The sequence below is a fragment of the Sphaeramia orbicularis genome, chromosome 4 (genome assembly GCF_902148855.1).
Source record: "Sphaeramia orbicularis chromosome 4, fSphaOr1.1, whole genome shotgun sequence".
In the NCBI taxonomy this organism is placed as follows: Eukaryota; Metazoa; Chordata; class Actinopteri; order Kurtiformes; family Apogonidae; genus Sphaeramia; species Sphaeramia orbicularis.
The window spans coordinates 26,987,309-27,004,012 of NC_043960.1; the positions used below are offsets into that span (position 1 = coordinate 26,987,309).

The window sequence follows — 16,704 nt, forward strand, 5'->3', positions numbered from 1 at the left end:
AAGTAAATAAAATATATTTTCAATGCCTATGGCAAGAATGTTGGCTGCAAAATTGACCACATCATAACTGATTATGTTTTGTAGAAAAAAACAAGAAAATTATACGAAGCGTGCACAACATTAGCTCCAGTGGTTACCATCAAGTGCTTTTAGAACCAACCACTTTCACACAGGAAAGAATGGTGCAGCTAGCGCTTGCTAATTGGTAGGGGTGTAATGGTACAGAAAAATTTAAGTTCGGTATGTTGTCAGTACTTCTACTAGTCTTCGGTTCAATACATTTTCGGTACAGTGAAGGAGACCAGTGAAGGGGGGGTGCACTTCGTAACTACCAAAAACCGAAAGTGAACCTTAACACGCTTAAAACGTCCAACCTGGCTTCTGAGCCTCTGTTATACTCTCTATTGTCATGTTTAACAAAAAAATAACCAGACTCATCAGTATAGTAACATAGGGGAGCACCTCTAGCTGAATATTTACTTCACTTTTCCATATGAAACAGTGGCATCATCCATTTTTATACATAGGACAAAGAGGAGAGAGCAGTGTTTCATATATACATGTAGAAATGCACATATGAATGAATGACTACTACAACATGAATTAATCTACAGCATGGGAAAAACAAAGGTTAACATAAATAGTGACTGCAATAGCTTGCAGCGCTTTGCTGAGATAAATGCCTGACATGGGTGAAAAACTGCAAAATAGCCAAACAGCCTTCCCCCTGTTATCAAGAGATATACATCTTTATGATGCTCTGCAGTGGAGTCAGAGCCAGACTGTATGTGTGTGCTGCATTCAGCTGACAAATGTGCACGGTGCTCTGTCTTGTTGATAGCAGCCACAGTCAAGGCATATTGTTCATGTACGACATTAGCGTCCTGTGTGAGGCCCCCATCAGACAGACAGCTCAGCAGGCACAAGCAGCTCCTCTTCATCACTGTGTTCACAGCTGTACGCATTTTTTGCATCCTGCACACTGAAATCAAGGTTCATCATAGGCTTGACTCTGGTGGGTCTTTCTCATGACAAACAGACACCACATTTCCCTGAGCCACCATTTCAGACTGAGGCTTGACACTTTTCACTTCAATCCTTGGTTGAGAAGGCTTAAGAAGGCACGAATTAGACAAGCTGTATTTTAAATACTTTTCTAAATGCAGTTTCTTCTTAACAACTACATGACATATTTCACACTTCTGGTGGTTTACTCAAAGTCCCCTTCCACTCAGAAAGTAGCATTTTTTTTTGTTTTTTCACAGTAATCACTTGACTGCAGAATGCCTGAGCAAAAGTCAAGGCTGTATTCAGACTAAATCCAGCACAGCCTTCCCATTCTTATGAATTTGGCTCATCTAAGAATGCAAGGCAAGGGGCCAAGAAAACATGAAACCGGGTAAACTTTTGTAGCAAAACAGCATTACATCTTCTGCCCAATTACCCTTTAGACCAATCAAAACACATGCACACTTGCACTCCCTCAGTGGATTAGTCATGAAAACGAACCCCTACTCCTCATATTCATAAAATGCTCAAATTCATAAAAAACTTCAACTTTGACCTACTTTTCCCAAAATGTAGAGATCTATTCTGGGTCACTGGCAATCTATAAACCCAATTTGGTATGAATTCAACCAACAATTTTGCTGCTAGAGTGTTAAACAAACAAACCGAATCAAAAGCAATACCCCTCGCCTCCCCTTTGGGGGGCGGGGTAATTAACAAATTTCACTACTGCCTTCATCCACAGCAATTCAATGTGTAGCTTCTCCAATTTAGATCTCCTGCAGGTAATAAATACGCTGAGCATGGATGACTATCACATACAACCACACCTAAAAGAATGGGTAACTTACTTCTTCCTTTGCAGCACAGTGCAGCACAACAGGAGGCCCCACGATGCGGTTGTCACGTTTGTAGAGGTAGGTGTAGTCTGGAGAGTCAAAGTCTGTCAGAACGAACACCGTCTCGAATTCAGTGTTCTCTCCATCCCCAATCTCCTGGACGGTGTCTGTCATTATGCATGGGGTGTTGATGTCCTGAAGAGGAGGAATCACAATAAGAAGGTGTAATGGAGCAGCAAGCGAAGGGCTGGTTGTACTGTCATAATATTCAGGAGCTCACAATAAATCAGCACATCACCAAGGAGTGAAAATGGCAGGCTTGTTAGTGAGGCTGTGTCACTTCATTAGTTTAGTTCACTATTTCGTGTTAGGAACATCCTTAGGTAAAGAAGCAGAGTTTCAGTCCGCTGCCTACAAAGAAAGTACATAAAATCCGAACAATAAATTATGGCAGATTTGCAGCCGATGGTTTATTGTGCGTTGTGCTTTAATCCTTGACTGCTAGATACCAATGATGTAATCCATTTGAAGTTAACATAAACTTGGGAAGTTGTGTAAGAACACCAATGTTGGCATTAAGAACAAAACAAGATCTTTCGAATAAGTTCAGGCAATTTCTGATAGATCACTGCAAATAAAGAGACTGACCAGCAGCCACTGGACTAACTCGACATATTCAGCCATTGGAGGGAATGTTCCCAATGAGCTAGAGTTGTATGATAAAATACAGAATTTTGATGCTGGCAGAAACAAGTTGAGAAATGTTTGTAAATCTGCATGTATATTGAATGAACAGCTAGTAGATGAGTCTGTCCAATTATTTTCCAAAAATGGTCTTGTGACAGAGGAGTGATGCATTTGTGAAGGACAAAGGGCTACATTTGCACCTCCAGCCTTACTCCTCAAATCATATTTGTTGTTCAGATTGGACTTTTTTGGTTTACCTGTTCAAATATATTTATTATTTATATGGCCAATACAAGGTTTCAGTGTGTACTGGACGTGAACTGAGCCACGTGCACTAAAACAGTGAAGACATAACAAAAAAAAAAGTTGAACTACCTTGAGCTTCAATTAAGGGATGCATTCACCGTCACATCTTTTATGCCACACAATGTTGTCATGATAAATGTCACAACAATTATTTGCATCTGTAGTGGTATTAATTTTTGCAAAGATATTGAATTGATAACTGCAGACTCGTACCACTGCGAAAGTCATCTCCATCACATCCTAAATATTCTCAGTGGGGTTCAGGCTGGCTTTGAAAAAGTTTAGACTCCGTGAGGTATGTTCTGTTCACTCTCATGAACAACAAAATTGGGTGCTACTATTGCCTGTAGTGTGAACGTAGCCACTGTGACCAATTCCACTTAATCAGGGACCAAATGCATGTCTACATTACTGTTTCCAAAGGCCTCAGTTTTCAGCCTGTCCAGAGGTTTCCAGTTTAAAGAGATGTGAATGTGCTTATAATTATAATATGTTCAGCTTACATTCTATATACAGTTTATCAGAACTACTTTAAAAGAGACTTGAGATACATAGTTAGTACACAAACCAGCATAAATAGGTCACAAATGGTTATAATGGGTCAATGGACAAATAGACATGTTATAAATTCCACCAGACAGGGGAAACAAAGACAGCACTTGTTAGTCTTTTGTGGTACATTTTCCTTCTGCGATACTAACATGTTTATAATTCTCCGAATACACACGTTATCAAAGTCAATGCAGTAAATTCAGGTTACCACTTCACACTACTGCAGATGTTTTCAATCAAAAGAAATGGGAGAGGAAAACACTGCAGTATAGAATCATTCACTCTTAACACAGAAACAGAAAGCAGACAAAGCCATATTTTCCATCCCTATGCCACATCGTTGAAAAAAAATGAAAATAATCAGTTCTGTCCTCTCAGGTGAGAGAAAGCGTTACTCTGAATCAGACTAGAGTGGTTTGAATCAATAACTTGGATAACAGAGAGCAGAAATTAAATCACAAACTAACTGCCGAGGCTGCGTACAAGCAGAGTTGGCAGCGTAAGAAAGTAAAAATTACTCATGCTACCTAGAAACTTGACCATAAAACCAATTACCTCAGGAAAATTAGTTCAAAGGCAGAAGGAGTAGAGCGGGGTTGTCGGAGAGACACACAATTAGGTTCGCTGTTGTTATTACACAGCTAGATGCGTGATAAATGAATAGTTCAACATTTTGAAAACGAAATTCTTGTATTTTTGAGAGAGTTATGTCTGTGTATTAGGAGTTGTCACTACTCAATCTGAACCAGAAACTGAAATTGTTCCATGCATAAGCAAAAATGCAGCTACTTCCCGTCACCAGTGTTTAACAGTAATTTAAAACCGATTCATGGATTTATCAAATGGTTATCTTATTTATGAAATGGAAGATTCAGATTTTCCATACTTAATAAATAGCCTTTTTTGTCACTAATTAAATAACCTAGGCCGCTGGTGCCTTTCTGGTGTTTGCACATTCTGAATATAAAACATTGCAATTTTCCTCATTTTGATTTGAAGGTTGAGTACAAATCTGTGTTTTTGCTGGGACATGATAATTTGTTGATTTTAGCCAAGTCCATTATACTGTCTTCATTGCCTACATCCATAACAGCCTGTAAACTAATTTTCAAATAGAGGATCCACGTTAAAGTTTCCTCAAATCTCCTCACACTCACTCCCAGGTTTCTCAGGGCATCTCCTCTAAACTTACCCTCTAACCTTAAAGTAAAAGCACTGATTTCTGCCCTTACAGCGTTAAGCACAATCCTCTGGGATTTTAAAATAACTTCAATTTTATGTAATTTTCCCCTTAAGTCTTTCTGACTGAGCTATGGTCAGCCAGATAGTTCACTTTGGCTGCAGTTAGTTTGCTAGTTACTGATGTGTCAAAACATGTTTTTATCTCATAAGAAAACATTTTTCATAGCATGTAGAAACAATATTTTTATCTGAAACACAGAAAAATTGCTTTGAAATACCTGTGAGAGGAAGCACATTTTTTGCGTGGAGATTGGGTAGTGACAGGTGTGTTTAGGTACATACGTATTTGGGTAAGAACATGGTTAACATTGCTTAGAATAAAGACTGAAGGCAAAGATGCATGAACAAATCTCACTCAAAACTGCTCGTGTATGCTTAAATCTCTTTTAACATGTCTTGAAAAGTTGATAGTTCTAGAAGGGTGTGTGTTAAAACATTGTCCTAGGTGTAGTAACTGTGCATCTTCCTTGAGTCTCATCTTGTTGTTGGTAGTGTGTTAAAGCTGTTTTAACATCTAACTTCATGTTCTATATTGTGGCAGGAAAAGAGGCTACACAAACTGAACAATCATGTTTAGTGCGTACAGACTCTCACAAATCACTATAAATGAACTTATAAATTCATTATTATCATGAGTGCAGCATTGCGGGGCATTAACATCACTAGCTCCATGAGGGTAGTAATATATTCAACTCTTTAGGCATTAACTCTGTTTAAGAGTTGAATAAACTCATTCAGTATTAAAAGTCTTCAGTTTCAGGTAAGGAATTATTATTATTATAGTCTATTTTGCTGCCAATGAGGAAGTCTTGACAACTGACAAAAAGTTTAGTTCATTGTGACAGGCAGTGGTGCTAGTTTTACCTGGTTTTCCATTTTTTTGGTTCATTTTGTAGGAACAAATTAGTTCATAGCAGAAAAACTGGAGTCAGTTACTTAAATGGAAAACACTGATATCTCTCACTAACAGCAAACTCCATATGCCTTAGACTTTAGTAAATGATGTTGCATCAAAGACTCTTCTTGTAGATTAGTGATGGAGAACCGTGTGAGATTTCCTTCAGTATCACACATTCAAAGTGTGAAAGTACAACCTTGTTACTGCCACACATCAATTCTACCCAAGACCTTGAGACCACGAAGTATTCAAAAAGATGATTCAAGGGTCAACTCTTTTTTCTTGTTAACTTTGTGTCTGCAAATTACTAGTAAGACACATATACAGTGAGCTAAATAGTAGGCATATTTTTCAACTGTAGAAAGAGCCCAAGAAACCGTATCATTGCACAGCACTGCAAAAAAATGTCCTGCTAAAAACTAGTCTGATACTCCTAAATCTGGTCAAATTGGCTTATATTGAATAAAATAATTCTGGAAATGGGCTCAGAAAAAAGTTCTTTGCTAGAATTCTTAAAACAAGCAAAACAAAGTCTATCAACTAAAAAAAACATAATGTGCCGTAAAACTAGACAAAAATGCTAGCATTTTAGCAAGCAGTGCTTAGGACAATAAAATAACCTTGATGTTAGCTGAAAAATTGTATTAAAAAAAAAGTTTTATATATATATATATATATATATATATTATTATTATTATTATTTTTTTTTTTTTTAAATAAGAATATTTTTCTTATGTGAACATTTCTTGCCAAGCTTTTTTTACCTATTTACATGAAAAATAAGACAAATGTTCTAGAAATGAGGCTTTTTCACTGTCTTAGAAATCATGTTTTGCAGGGTGAACCTTCAGTCATTAAGCTAAGCATTTGTTGCAAGTGATCATTCTAAGAGTGGAAGTAACTTCAGTTTCCAAAATGCTGCAGCTGTTTTTTAAATGGCAGACACCACTCAAACCTAAAATGTGTTTTGTTGCATTTTTTAAGAGGCTTCCAGGCTGATCCAATGAACCCCACTGTGTCCCAGTAGTTTCATTAGACTGCTTGCAGTGGTAGCCTTTGTATTCATAACTGGAAATGGGCCATTTTCAAATGCCATGAAGATAAATAGAAAATCTTTTCAATGTCTTTAAAACGAGCTCTGACATTTGAGTGCAAATCTCCGTTAGCAAGGAACCACATATCAAGTGTTACATTAGTTACATTTAAATATTCCCCACAAATCATTTCACCATCAGTAGATTGGCCATGCACTGTGATTGAGTGAGTACCCAGGGTGAATTAAGACTCATGCAGCGCCACCCCACTTCCCAAGGTGTCAGACAGTTACACACAGAGGCAGACGCTGTACTGTACCATATTGACTATAGATTTTATCATCATTTTCTCCTCGGCACCCGCCTCGCCTCCTCTTATCTTTACCACCGGTACCTCCATTACTCTGATGGCCTGCAAAACCAACCAAGAAGTGGATGTCAAACAATGATAGGAAAATGAAAGAAATAAGGAAAAGGACAGAATTACAGAGCGGGGCAAAGGGTTCAGAGATGATCATGAAAAATGGACTCCAAATGAGGCCAAAATAGAACAGAGGTCAACTGGTGGACACCGAGTCTGGACATCACAGGACCTGTATCCACATTCCAAAACCTATTCTGTGGTTTGTAATTAAAGGGACTTTTTCCACAACAATAACAAGACAACTTTATAGAGTATATTTAGATAGGAAGTAGATTCTCATGATTGAAAACAAAGATTACTAGACAGAAAGGCACACATTTTTCCTTCCTGCTCGTCAGCTCTGTGAGGTCACGGTTTGTCATTTGCATCTGTAGCAGCTGATAAAAGTGGAAATATTAAGCATCCTTACAGATACACAAACAAACTTTTAACAGGAACTTAACCCCATCCGTCTGAGGTAAAAACAAATGAGGTCAACACCCAGTATTAAATAAAATTGCAATGTTGGACAACGATCAATAGAAAATCCGTCCCAATAAACACCTCAGCTCCTCATCTCTCAATGTTCTCAAAAACTAAAATGAGTTAAAAGCAGATATACAACTCACAACTGTGTATTTTTTATCCTATACTTATTTCTTATTAATGAATTATGTATCTTCCTCTTTATCCAAGCAAACCTGAGAAAATCAGATACATTTTGTAAAGTGGTGTTAATGCTAACAATGAAATGAAATCACTTCCCTCACAGTGAATAAATTCGAAGATGACTCCATCATAAGCAGTCCGTTTGCTTACATACCAAACCGATACGTCACTCGGGCCTTTTCAGAAATTTTGTCGCAAAGTGCATTGTGGGAATGGGAATTCCACTCAGCCGCGACAAACAGGGAGACAACAAGCAATGAAGCAGTGTCCGCTACCGGGTGAGAAGAAATGGAAGGTTTCACTGTAAGTCAATTGTCATCATCTAATACGGGGCGTGTGATGGTGAAAAACACACTTAGACATCAGTTTCATGGCATTTTCAGAATATGTCATTGTGTAGGCTTATCATACACACCTCGAAAGCATACAGAGTATGGCCAGGCCCTCACCGCTCACTGGCTCCTTACAGTATGTGACACAATGACAAATTCTAAAAAAATGCCTTGAAACTGATGTCTAAGTATTGTTTTTCACCATCACACACCCCATATTAAAAGATGACAATTGACTTACAGTGAATCCTTCCATTTCTTCTGACCCGGTAGCGGACACCGTTTCATTGCTTGTTGTCTCCATGTTTGTTGCAGCTGAGTGGAATTCTCATTCCCACAATGCACTTCATGCCAAAATTTCCGAAAAGGCCCGAGTGACGTATCATTTTGGTATGTAAACAAACGGACTGCTTGTGGTGGAGTCACCTTTGAATTAGCTCACTGTGAGGGAAGTGATTTAGGTGTGTAAGCACAGAAAGACTAATGGATTAGTGATATTTAGGCTATCACTGTGGTTTTATAAATTGGAAGAAATATTGGTGCTGAAAGTCATATGCAGCTTTAATGAATGTAAATCCTTAAAATATTAGTTACCTAATACTCATTACTATATTAGTTCCCTGGTAGACATTAGATAATCATGAAATAACTGATAAATAACACTTATTGTTTCATTTTGTTATTTTATTTAATTCATTAATGTGTCCTGTAAAGTGTTACCTAATAGGGTATGTGCTGAAAATGAAAACAGGAAAACTGAGACTAACCTAATAGTTTTAGCTTTTTGTTCAGAATCAACATGAACCTCTCTCTGCAGGTATGTAATTTTTAAGGACGCAGATGGGAAGCACAGTTTACTTGCTCGGTGTCTCGCAATTTTAGCTGAAAACCCCTGAAATAGAAGCTGACAGGGTTTAGGGAGGGAAGGAGGAGGAGGAAAGAAAGAGATGGGCGGCGTCTGTGTCCTTGTAAAGTCTAAAGACAGTGACTTCAAACAAATATCGAGCGTGTGTGTGTGTGTGTGTGTGTGTGTATGTGTGTGTGTGTGGGACCCTTGGGAGGAGAAATTTTTGTTAAAAATTAATATAAAAGTTCAAAGAGGGAGAAGGGAAGTAGGAAAAGAAGAGAGGACAGGGAGGGAAGGGGACGTGGAGAAACGGTGGGGGGGCCCTCTCTTTCTGTGGGCTGACTGAGAGGAGGCGGCGGGCGGTCGGGCAGCCAGGCAATCGGGAGCACTCTGATGGAGCTGTCGGCAGATGTCTTTGGATGTGGCTGCGCTGCAGATTGGCAGGGAGAAATAGATGATTTAAGCAGGAAGCCTTCAGAAGTGACAGGGCTCAGGAGACCCGGGAAGGAAGTCATTCTAGCAGCACTTAGTCTGCTGCCACGCCTCCAAATCACCTTCACATGCTGCTACTCAGAGACACAAAACTGTACTGCTTACAGATGCGAACAACACACTGAGATACATAAATATACCCACGAGTGAGAACATGCACTTTGACAACATGTCATGTTATTTATCTCCACATGTACATTTTAATTTGTTACATGTTACTGTATTAACCTTTGTTGTTTTTGGAGCTGTGCGGCATCTCCCCCTTTACATGTCTCTGTGACAACATAAAGAAAAAAAAAAAAAACAAAGCAAAGAAACAGACAGAAAACAGGGCTCTCCGTTATAAAAAAGGTTTCAACATTGTACCATAGTGTTTTTGTAGAATGACAAGTCAAATGAAGATTAAAAGTACAGTGGCAAAGACAGGCACAACATAACAGCAAAAAGTGTGAAAACATTCTTTGCTTCATTATTTCTGTGTTTTCTTTTGATGTGGCAGTAACTTTTTTCACACTTAGATACATATTGATGTTTAGGATATGTTAACTAATTATGTTAGTATCTTAAATTGACAAATATAGGGTGTATCTGCATCTGATTTTCTTAAGGTTTTTCTTTTGTTTCATAACTTACACTAGATAAGAGAGCTGAGTTTTACATGTGATTGAGCATTAGGTAGTGATGCTACACTTTGGACACAATCCAAAGGTTAAATTTAATTTTAAAAAATACTGAAAATGTCACTGCCTTTGTTATACCGTCACTTTTGCAACAATGAGGTGGCTTTTGCATTTAATTCATCCTATCCTAGCCACTGTGAAGTCAAGCCATGTACAGCTTCTGTTCTCTACTGGTAAAAAGAAATTGAGTTCCCTTAGACACTGCTTGAGGGAATTAGGAGTGGCAGTTTCCTCCTTGTGTCTAAATAAGTGATTATTTAACAACAAGCAGGCTAACAAAAGAACACCAAGTACAACAGCATATATTAAAACTACAAGTCTAACTTTGCATTAATTCATGGTGCTGACAGTGTGGAACTTCACAAGTACTACACATTGAATTTAATTCTTTTCTTATGACAACAGTTCTACCTTGAAAATATTTAAGGTGTCACACAGACATATTGCAGCGACTTCATTACTCCTCCGATTTGAAAACAGTGTTGTCGGAGAAATGCACCTTGTTCTCACTTGGCCTTGCTGACTAAAACAACAGGAGGAAAATCACTCCCAGTGTAGCAATAGCCTCCACAGCCAAGGCCAGTTTCTGGACAGATGTACAATGACTCAAAGGAGGACTGAATCAAAGGCTCATACAAGTACAGATGCTGCAGTTCTCCAGTCCAACACTTTAATGCCACTGAACAACAACAGATGTCTTCTTTAAGGTGTGCTTGGCTGACATGTAGACCATTATTCCCGTTTTCCCACATTTGTTTAATTTGCCCTAAACTCTGGTGATTCTTCACAATTCCAGCTTGAGGTGTCATATCAGTTTCATGCAGGCATTACTAAACAAAGCCTTGGACTGGTGAACATAGACACATACGTGCTCGCAGTTAGACTGTATGTCAGTGTTATTTTGTGAAGCAAAACAAAACCTACACTTCACAAAGTATGATAAAATCAAAATGTGCTTAGATTTTTATGTCTCACAATAGAATAAGAGTAAGAATAACAGTAAAAAAGGGTGACACTATATCTCACTGAGATATCAAGACTGGAAATATAGTCCTTGAAGGGTCCAGAGAATCTTTGCATATTTACATTGCTTCCTATTAAAAACAACCCAAGAGGCCCAATCTTCTCTTACTGAACTGTCTACTTCACCTGTAGAGAGATGACTCAAACCACCCAGTGATGACCCACAACTGCTAATCAACACTGGTCAACTAAGAAACCATGTCAGAAGATGTAAAATTAGTGTACATCCGAGTGCTGGATGTGCCATCAAAATTATTAATTGCGTCCCAGAAAGTAACAAACACTAAAAATACAGGATATCTGCAAAATGACTTTTCAATATAGTTGGGCCAGATACTAAAGAATAGATGAAAATGTAGCTAAAGGTATATCCCTTAAAAACACTTAAACATCAAATTTTATTTAATGGGGACTTGAAATATACTGGAATTTGTCTTGAGAGTGTTATAATCACCTTCATGTGGAAGACACAGGATGCCTGACACTTCAACAAACCAATTATCAAGACCCAGCGTTATCTCCATTTCCCACAAGTCTCTCTTTTCTCTCACCTCCTTGTTTAAAATTATCACATCAAAATGAAAGCATTTCATTTGCCATTGGAATCACTCGTTGAGCACAGAGGTGGCACTCCATGACACCTTTCTAACGAGAAGAAAGTCGACAGTGACCAAGGAGCAACTGCAGCTTGAAAATGAAGCACATCCCAAAGTATCTGAAACTGTAATACCACTGAAGATTACTAGATATTAGCTTCTACAGACTTCCAGTGAACTTCTGTTTAGAAGCATTAAGTCTATTATAATTTTCAAGAATCCTTCTGGTCTTGTTCACTTTATTTGGAGCTTATAATAAGTAAACCAGTGACTAATCAGTTGTCTCCAGTGTGCAAAAACAGCATAGACCAAAACACACACTGTTGGCATCAAATGGCAGTTCATAACTGGATGACCTGATAATCTCCAATACAATGCCTTGTAAAGACAGCAGCTACAGGCAGAAGCTGTTAACTAAACTCACAAGCCACTCATTTCTATGCAGAATCCACACTTTAACACTTGAGGTTGTCAAAGCTTTGCAGAATGCCAAATATTACCCACAGTCCCCTGCATTAGCATGTCTTATCTAGACAGCCAGGTGTAAAAGGGACTGAGGTTAAGTGTGCATTTCTCCCTGAACTAAACTCAATAACACAGACCTTAACATGTAAACAATTTTTTTTAAATATTGCTCAGTTTTCATAAGCTCTACATAAACTCAAGCTGAGTTGCTCTACCTCTTCAGAGCCAGCAGCAATACAAACACTAAACTATCCCTTTATCCAAAGAGCACCTCAAACAAACTCTTTTTTGGTCCGAGAAGCATTCCTTCCCAAACATTTTTTCAAACACCAAACTATACCATTGTCACATATGGACACCAGCACACCAACATTCAACCACTAAATACATATATTATTGCGATTTCTCTGTTTGCACAACAGTTTTATCCTCAATGCTGCACTATTATTCTATTGTAAACATTGTCTACTCTATGTTGGATTTTAATCCTTCTTTTCATTTCATGCTCTAAAGACACGTCACAGAAAATCTTAGAGTGAATCTGAATTACACATAATAGCCACTCCCCATATCCTTCACCTCTGCAATCACTCTAGAAATGGAGAACTCCGGAGGTGACTGAGAAAATACTTGACACAGATATACAACTATCGGTATTTTACTGTGACGAAACAGGGCCTCAACAACTAACAAAGTAATTTAGTGTTTGGTAGAGCTGAGTAATAGGACCAAAAAGTGAAGTCTTGCTTTTTTTTTTTTTCCTCAATGTTATGGATGGTTGTTTTCCAGCCAAAGATAAAATTTGACAGAAAAATATTCTCTTTTTAATTTTTAAAAAAAAAAATTAAAACTATATGCCATATACAACCAAAAAGAATAGAACCAGGCAGGTTGTATTTTGAGTTTTGGTTGAGCAAGAAATGTCTTCAAATGAATAATCTCAATTTAACAATTTAGGCATTTTTTTTCACAATTTTCAAGAACTAAAATATTGATTTAAATAATTTAATATATTGCCGAGCCCTAATGTTTGGTAAACAATCTTACTTGGAACACTACAGGTCAAGCATGTTGTCATATTCAGCATGTATATACTACAATAATGTACGCGGAATAAATGGAACCCATTGTTATGTAAAGAGGTAAACACACCATTCTACAGAGCTAGAAATATAAATATCCAATAGTTTCAGCTCCCATCTACTTGATCAGTGTTGTTTGCGTCAGAGAAGGTATACATCAGGAGGAATCATTCTGGGAAATCCTCAACCAATTTTCTGTTCTTATCATGTCCAAGGTAAAAGTTAACAAACACGGGCAAAAACCTCATATATTGACAGTTTCAACCCAAAAGCATCAGTATTATCCTTCAAATCTGAGTGTTCCATGTCCTACATTTCACCGTGAGAGCAGCAGTAGCACTGACAGGCCTGGACCACAGAGACCTGCCGTGTTAATAGAAGTCAGCGGACCACAGCAGACCTTCAGGGTTAATAGAGGAAAGATGTACCTGTAGTGCTTTGACCAGAGCTCCGTTTCTGCCTGCTTCTCCCACCAGAACAACCCTGGTCTCCACTTTTGGCAGCATATCTGAAAGAGAGTGAGTGAGAGAGGGCAACAGAGACACATGAGTGAGGTTAAAAAAAAAAAGGAAAGGGCAGGAAAAGCAGAGGAACCGGAAAACACAGGTAAAGGAGCAGGATGAGGTATTTTCATTTTGACTGACAGCCAGGGGTTATCACCAGACAACATACCCACTGATGACTCGTCGAACACACAGGTCGGCTATGGAAGCTTACTACATTTTCAAGAGAATATCAACACCAGATATACAAAAAAATAAATAAATAAACTATTAAAAGCATTAAAGTGAAGTCAAAAAGTAAAACAGAACTGGCATGGTTTGAAAAGAAGGTAAATGCAATTAGAAAATATATAATATAACATGAAACTGTCACAATTAACTTTTTGCGTCTGAACTAAATCAGAGCACATTTCTCATCTTTAACTGTCATCAGATGTAGCAAATTATAGGAAACCTGTGGGTAGTTAGAATCAGAAGCACTAATGGAGCAAAGAGAGTTTTTATGTTTTGTCTGTGTTGCACACAAGCCGGTAAGAACAAACTGCAACTGTAGTCCACTATTCCATCAACTAGTTGAACAGCTGGTGGCTATAATGTGCCAAAGAAATGGAGGAATGAATCAACAGAGGATGGAAGAAGTAGACATACAAGTATTATTTAAAGCATACGATGGAGGGTTTTATGGTTCTGTTTAGCCAACTTTAAGAGTATGTACTAAGTAATTTGGTGTTTTTCATTTTTTTGTGTGCTTAACTACAGCTACTGTGCATTTCGCAATGTCAGAACACAGAAGCAGCCTTTCCCCCAAAGATTTGTGCCGTTTACTTGGTGGCAGCAAAAGAGACAGGGGCATGTCCTAAAGAATTAAGGACACTTCAGAGTTGAAGGAAATCAAATTCTATACCTTAGGATTACTTTTGGGACAGTGTTCTTAACCTTAAAGTGACTGACTTAGATATGATTTCTAAATGGCAATTGCTATTAAGTCAACATGAAACATAAAACATACAAAAACATAAATGATTCATCCTCTTTTCAGGGAACCTTGTATGAAAAGCTGCAACTCCATGGACAATTTCTTCAGCCAGACTCAAATTATTAGAGATCCCAATTAAAATGCTTGTATTCCTGGTAAATAAAGCAATCTGATAATGTGTTTTAAAACCTTTGGGCCACAAAATCAGAATATATATATATATATATATATATATATATATATATATATATATATATATATATATATATATACATACATATATATATAAGCATACTAGTTCCACCTGCTGTGAAGCATCTACTGTGCCAGAAATAACAGGAGTAGTTTTTTTGTGCAACTTTTCCAGCTTTCGTTATTACTTCAACAACATTTTTTATGTTTTGGGGGGTGGGGGGTGTAAACTAAGAAAAGTGTTATGTTTATCCAATAAAATGAAAGCATTCTGGCTGTGCATAAAAAGTCTTGCTTTTGTACATTGTTGAAACTATGACAATCTGTAAATACTGCTTTGCAGAAGAAGCAGTCTGTTGTGAGTATTAGTTATATTTAGAGATAAATCAAGGTAAAGACGGGAAGATGGTAACCCTCGCAGACTGACCTTCTCCGTCTTCACATGCCATGCCCAGAAATACATGGTCCTTGGTGGTTTCGGCGATCCTTGAATCATAGACTGAAGAATCCACCAGCAGACTCCGGGCAGTCCCTAAAGTCACTATGCTGCTGTCAGCCATGGCAAGAACCTGAGGAGGCACCAAACTGTCCAAACTATCAAAAGTTACAGGGAATGAACAGAGGGAGACACAGAGGGAGAACACAGCGAGGCAGAGAGGAGAGAAATATAGAAACATGGAGAGGAAGAAAAGCAGGAGGGTGACAACTGTCAAACTACAGGCAAGAGACACAAGCTGGCTTGACTTCAAATACAAGGGCTGCCTAAGCCTGACAATTGGACTGGAAAGAATGCAACGTATCTGTGAACTGCGATAAACTTTGGTAAAACTAAGAAAGTATAAAAAGTTTTTACATAAACTTTTAACTTATTTAGTTGTTTACATAAAGCACTAGCCGTACAACAGTTTCTGTCCAGTCAAATACAAGAGATTTACCGATGGACTGTAGAGTTTTGCAAAAGTTTATGTAGGTACATCAGGTCTCATTGTTGACATATATTGAGATATTTACAGTTCCGTTTGCAACAGATGGTCTAAATTAAACTATGAACCTTTATTTATCAGGTTACATTTCTTGTTTCACGGCGTTGCTTCAAAGGTCCTTCATGTTATACAGATAAATAACACTATGTCCTTCATAATAAGACCAAAAAGAACATTTGACATGAATCCATACAAATTCGTTTTGCGTTTAACCGCAACAAAAATCCCGTGCTTAACGTTATTCATTTGCCAGAGGTTAATTATTTAGCTAACATTAAGTGTTTAACATGCTGTTTTCAACAACACAAAATCAAAAGCCAAAGTAAACCAAACTTACCGAATACTTTTGCGTCTCTATCCTCAGATAAAACAGAAAAAGACCAGGAAGAATGAACCTGGCGATAAAGCCAGTTCAAATGAATTAGCTTCTCAGCTAACTTAGCTAGCTACCAGGCTATTGGTCAACAATGCGACAAATCAAGACGGAACACTTTTGGCCAAAAATCTCTTCAGAAATTCTGTAACATCTCCCCGTTAAATCTCATGTCCGGTGTCGAAGCATGTTGCACTTTATGCGCAAAAATAGTCCAAGTTGTCGAAGTGTGGCTGTATCAGTTTGTTGACAGCTAACTATTTCATGGAATCGTACAGAGGGTGCCGACTTTAGGACTCAATTCAAAAAGCAAGGCAAACAAGGGTGCCGTGCGCTGATTGGGCGATAGAGACAAAACGCCATGACGTAGCCTCAGCGAGGTTTCTGATTGGTCAACTCATTCAAATCACAATGCGCACTGCGTGTGCTGCCCTGGTCCCGTCCCAGTGCAGACCGAAACTAGAGATGTTCAATGACTATCGGAAATATTCTCTTACTTCAGACAAACCGAGAAAAAACTTG

General features: G+C 38.1%; 1 protein-coding gene across 3 annotated transcripts in view; it reads right to left on the reverse strand.

The window, feature by feature from the left end:
- Nucleotides 1-16,434, reverse strand: part of ect2 (epithelial cell transforming 2) — a 59,672-nt gene extending 43,238 nt beyond the window's left edge. For 2 of the 3 annotated variants that reach the window (XM_030131311.1, XM_030131310.1), the window contains exons 1-5: nt 16,147-16,434; nt 15,254-15,420; nt 13,584-13,663; nt 6,886-6,978; nt 1,860-2,042 (exon numbers count right to left, since the gene is read on the reverse strand). In XM_030131311.1, coding sequence (XP_029987171.1) covers nt 1,860-2,042; nt 6,886-6,978; nt 13,584-13,663; nt 15,254-15,386 — 489 coding nt within the window. In that variant the 5' untranslated portion in view covers nt 15,387-15,420; nt 16,147-16,434. The remainder of the gene's footprint in view (nt 1-1,859; nt 2,043-6,885; nt 6,979-13,583; nt 13,664-15,253; nt 15,421-16,146) is intronic. The other variant, XM_030131312.1, reaches the window with a different exon arrangement.
- Nucleotides 16,435-16,704: the final 270 nt, after the last annotated feature.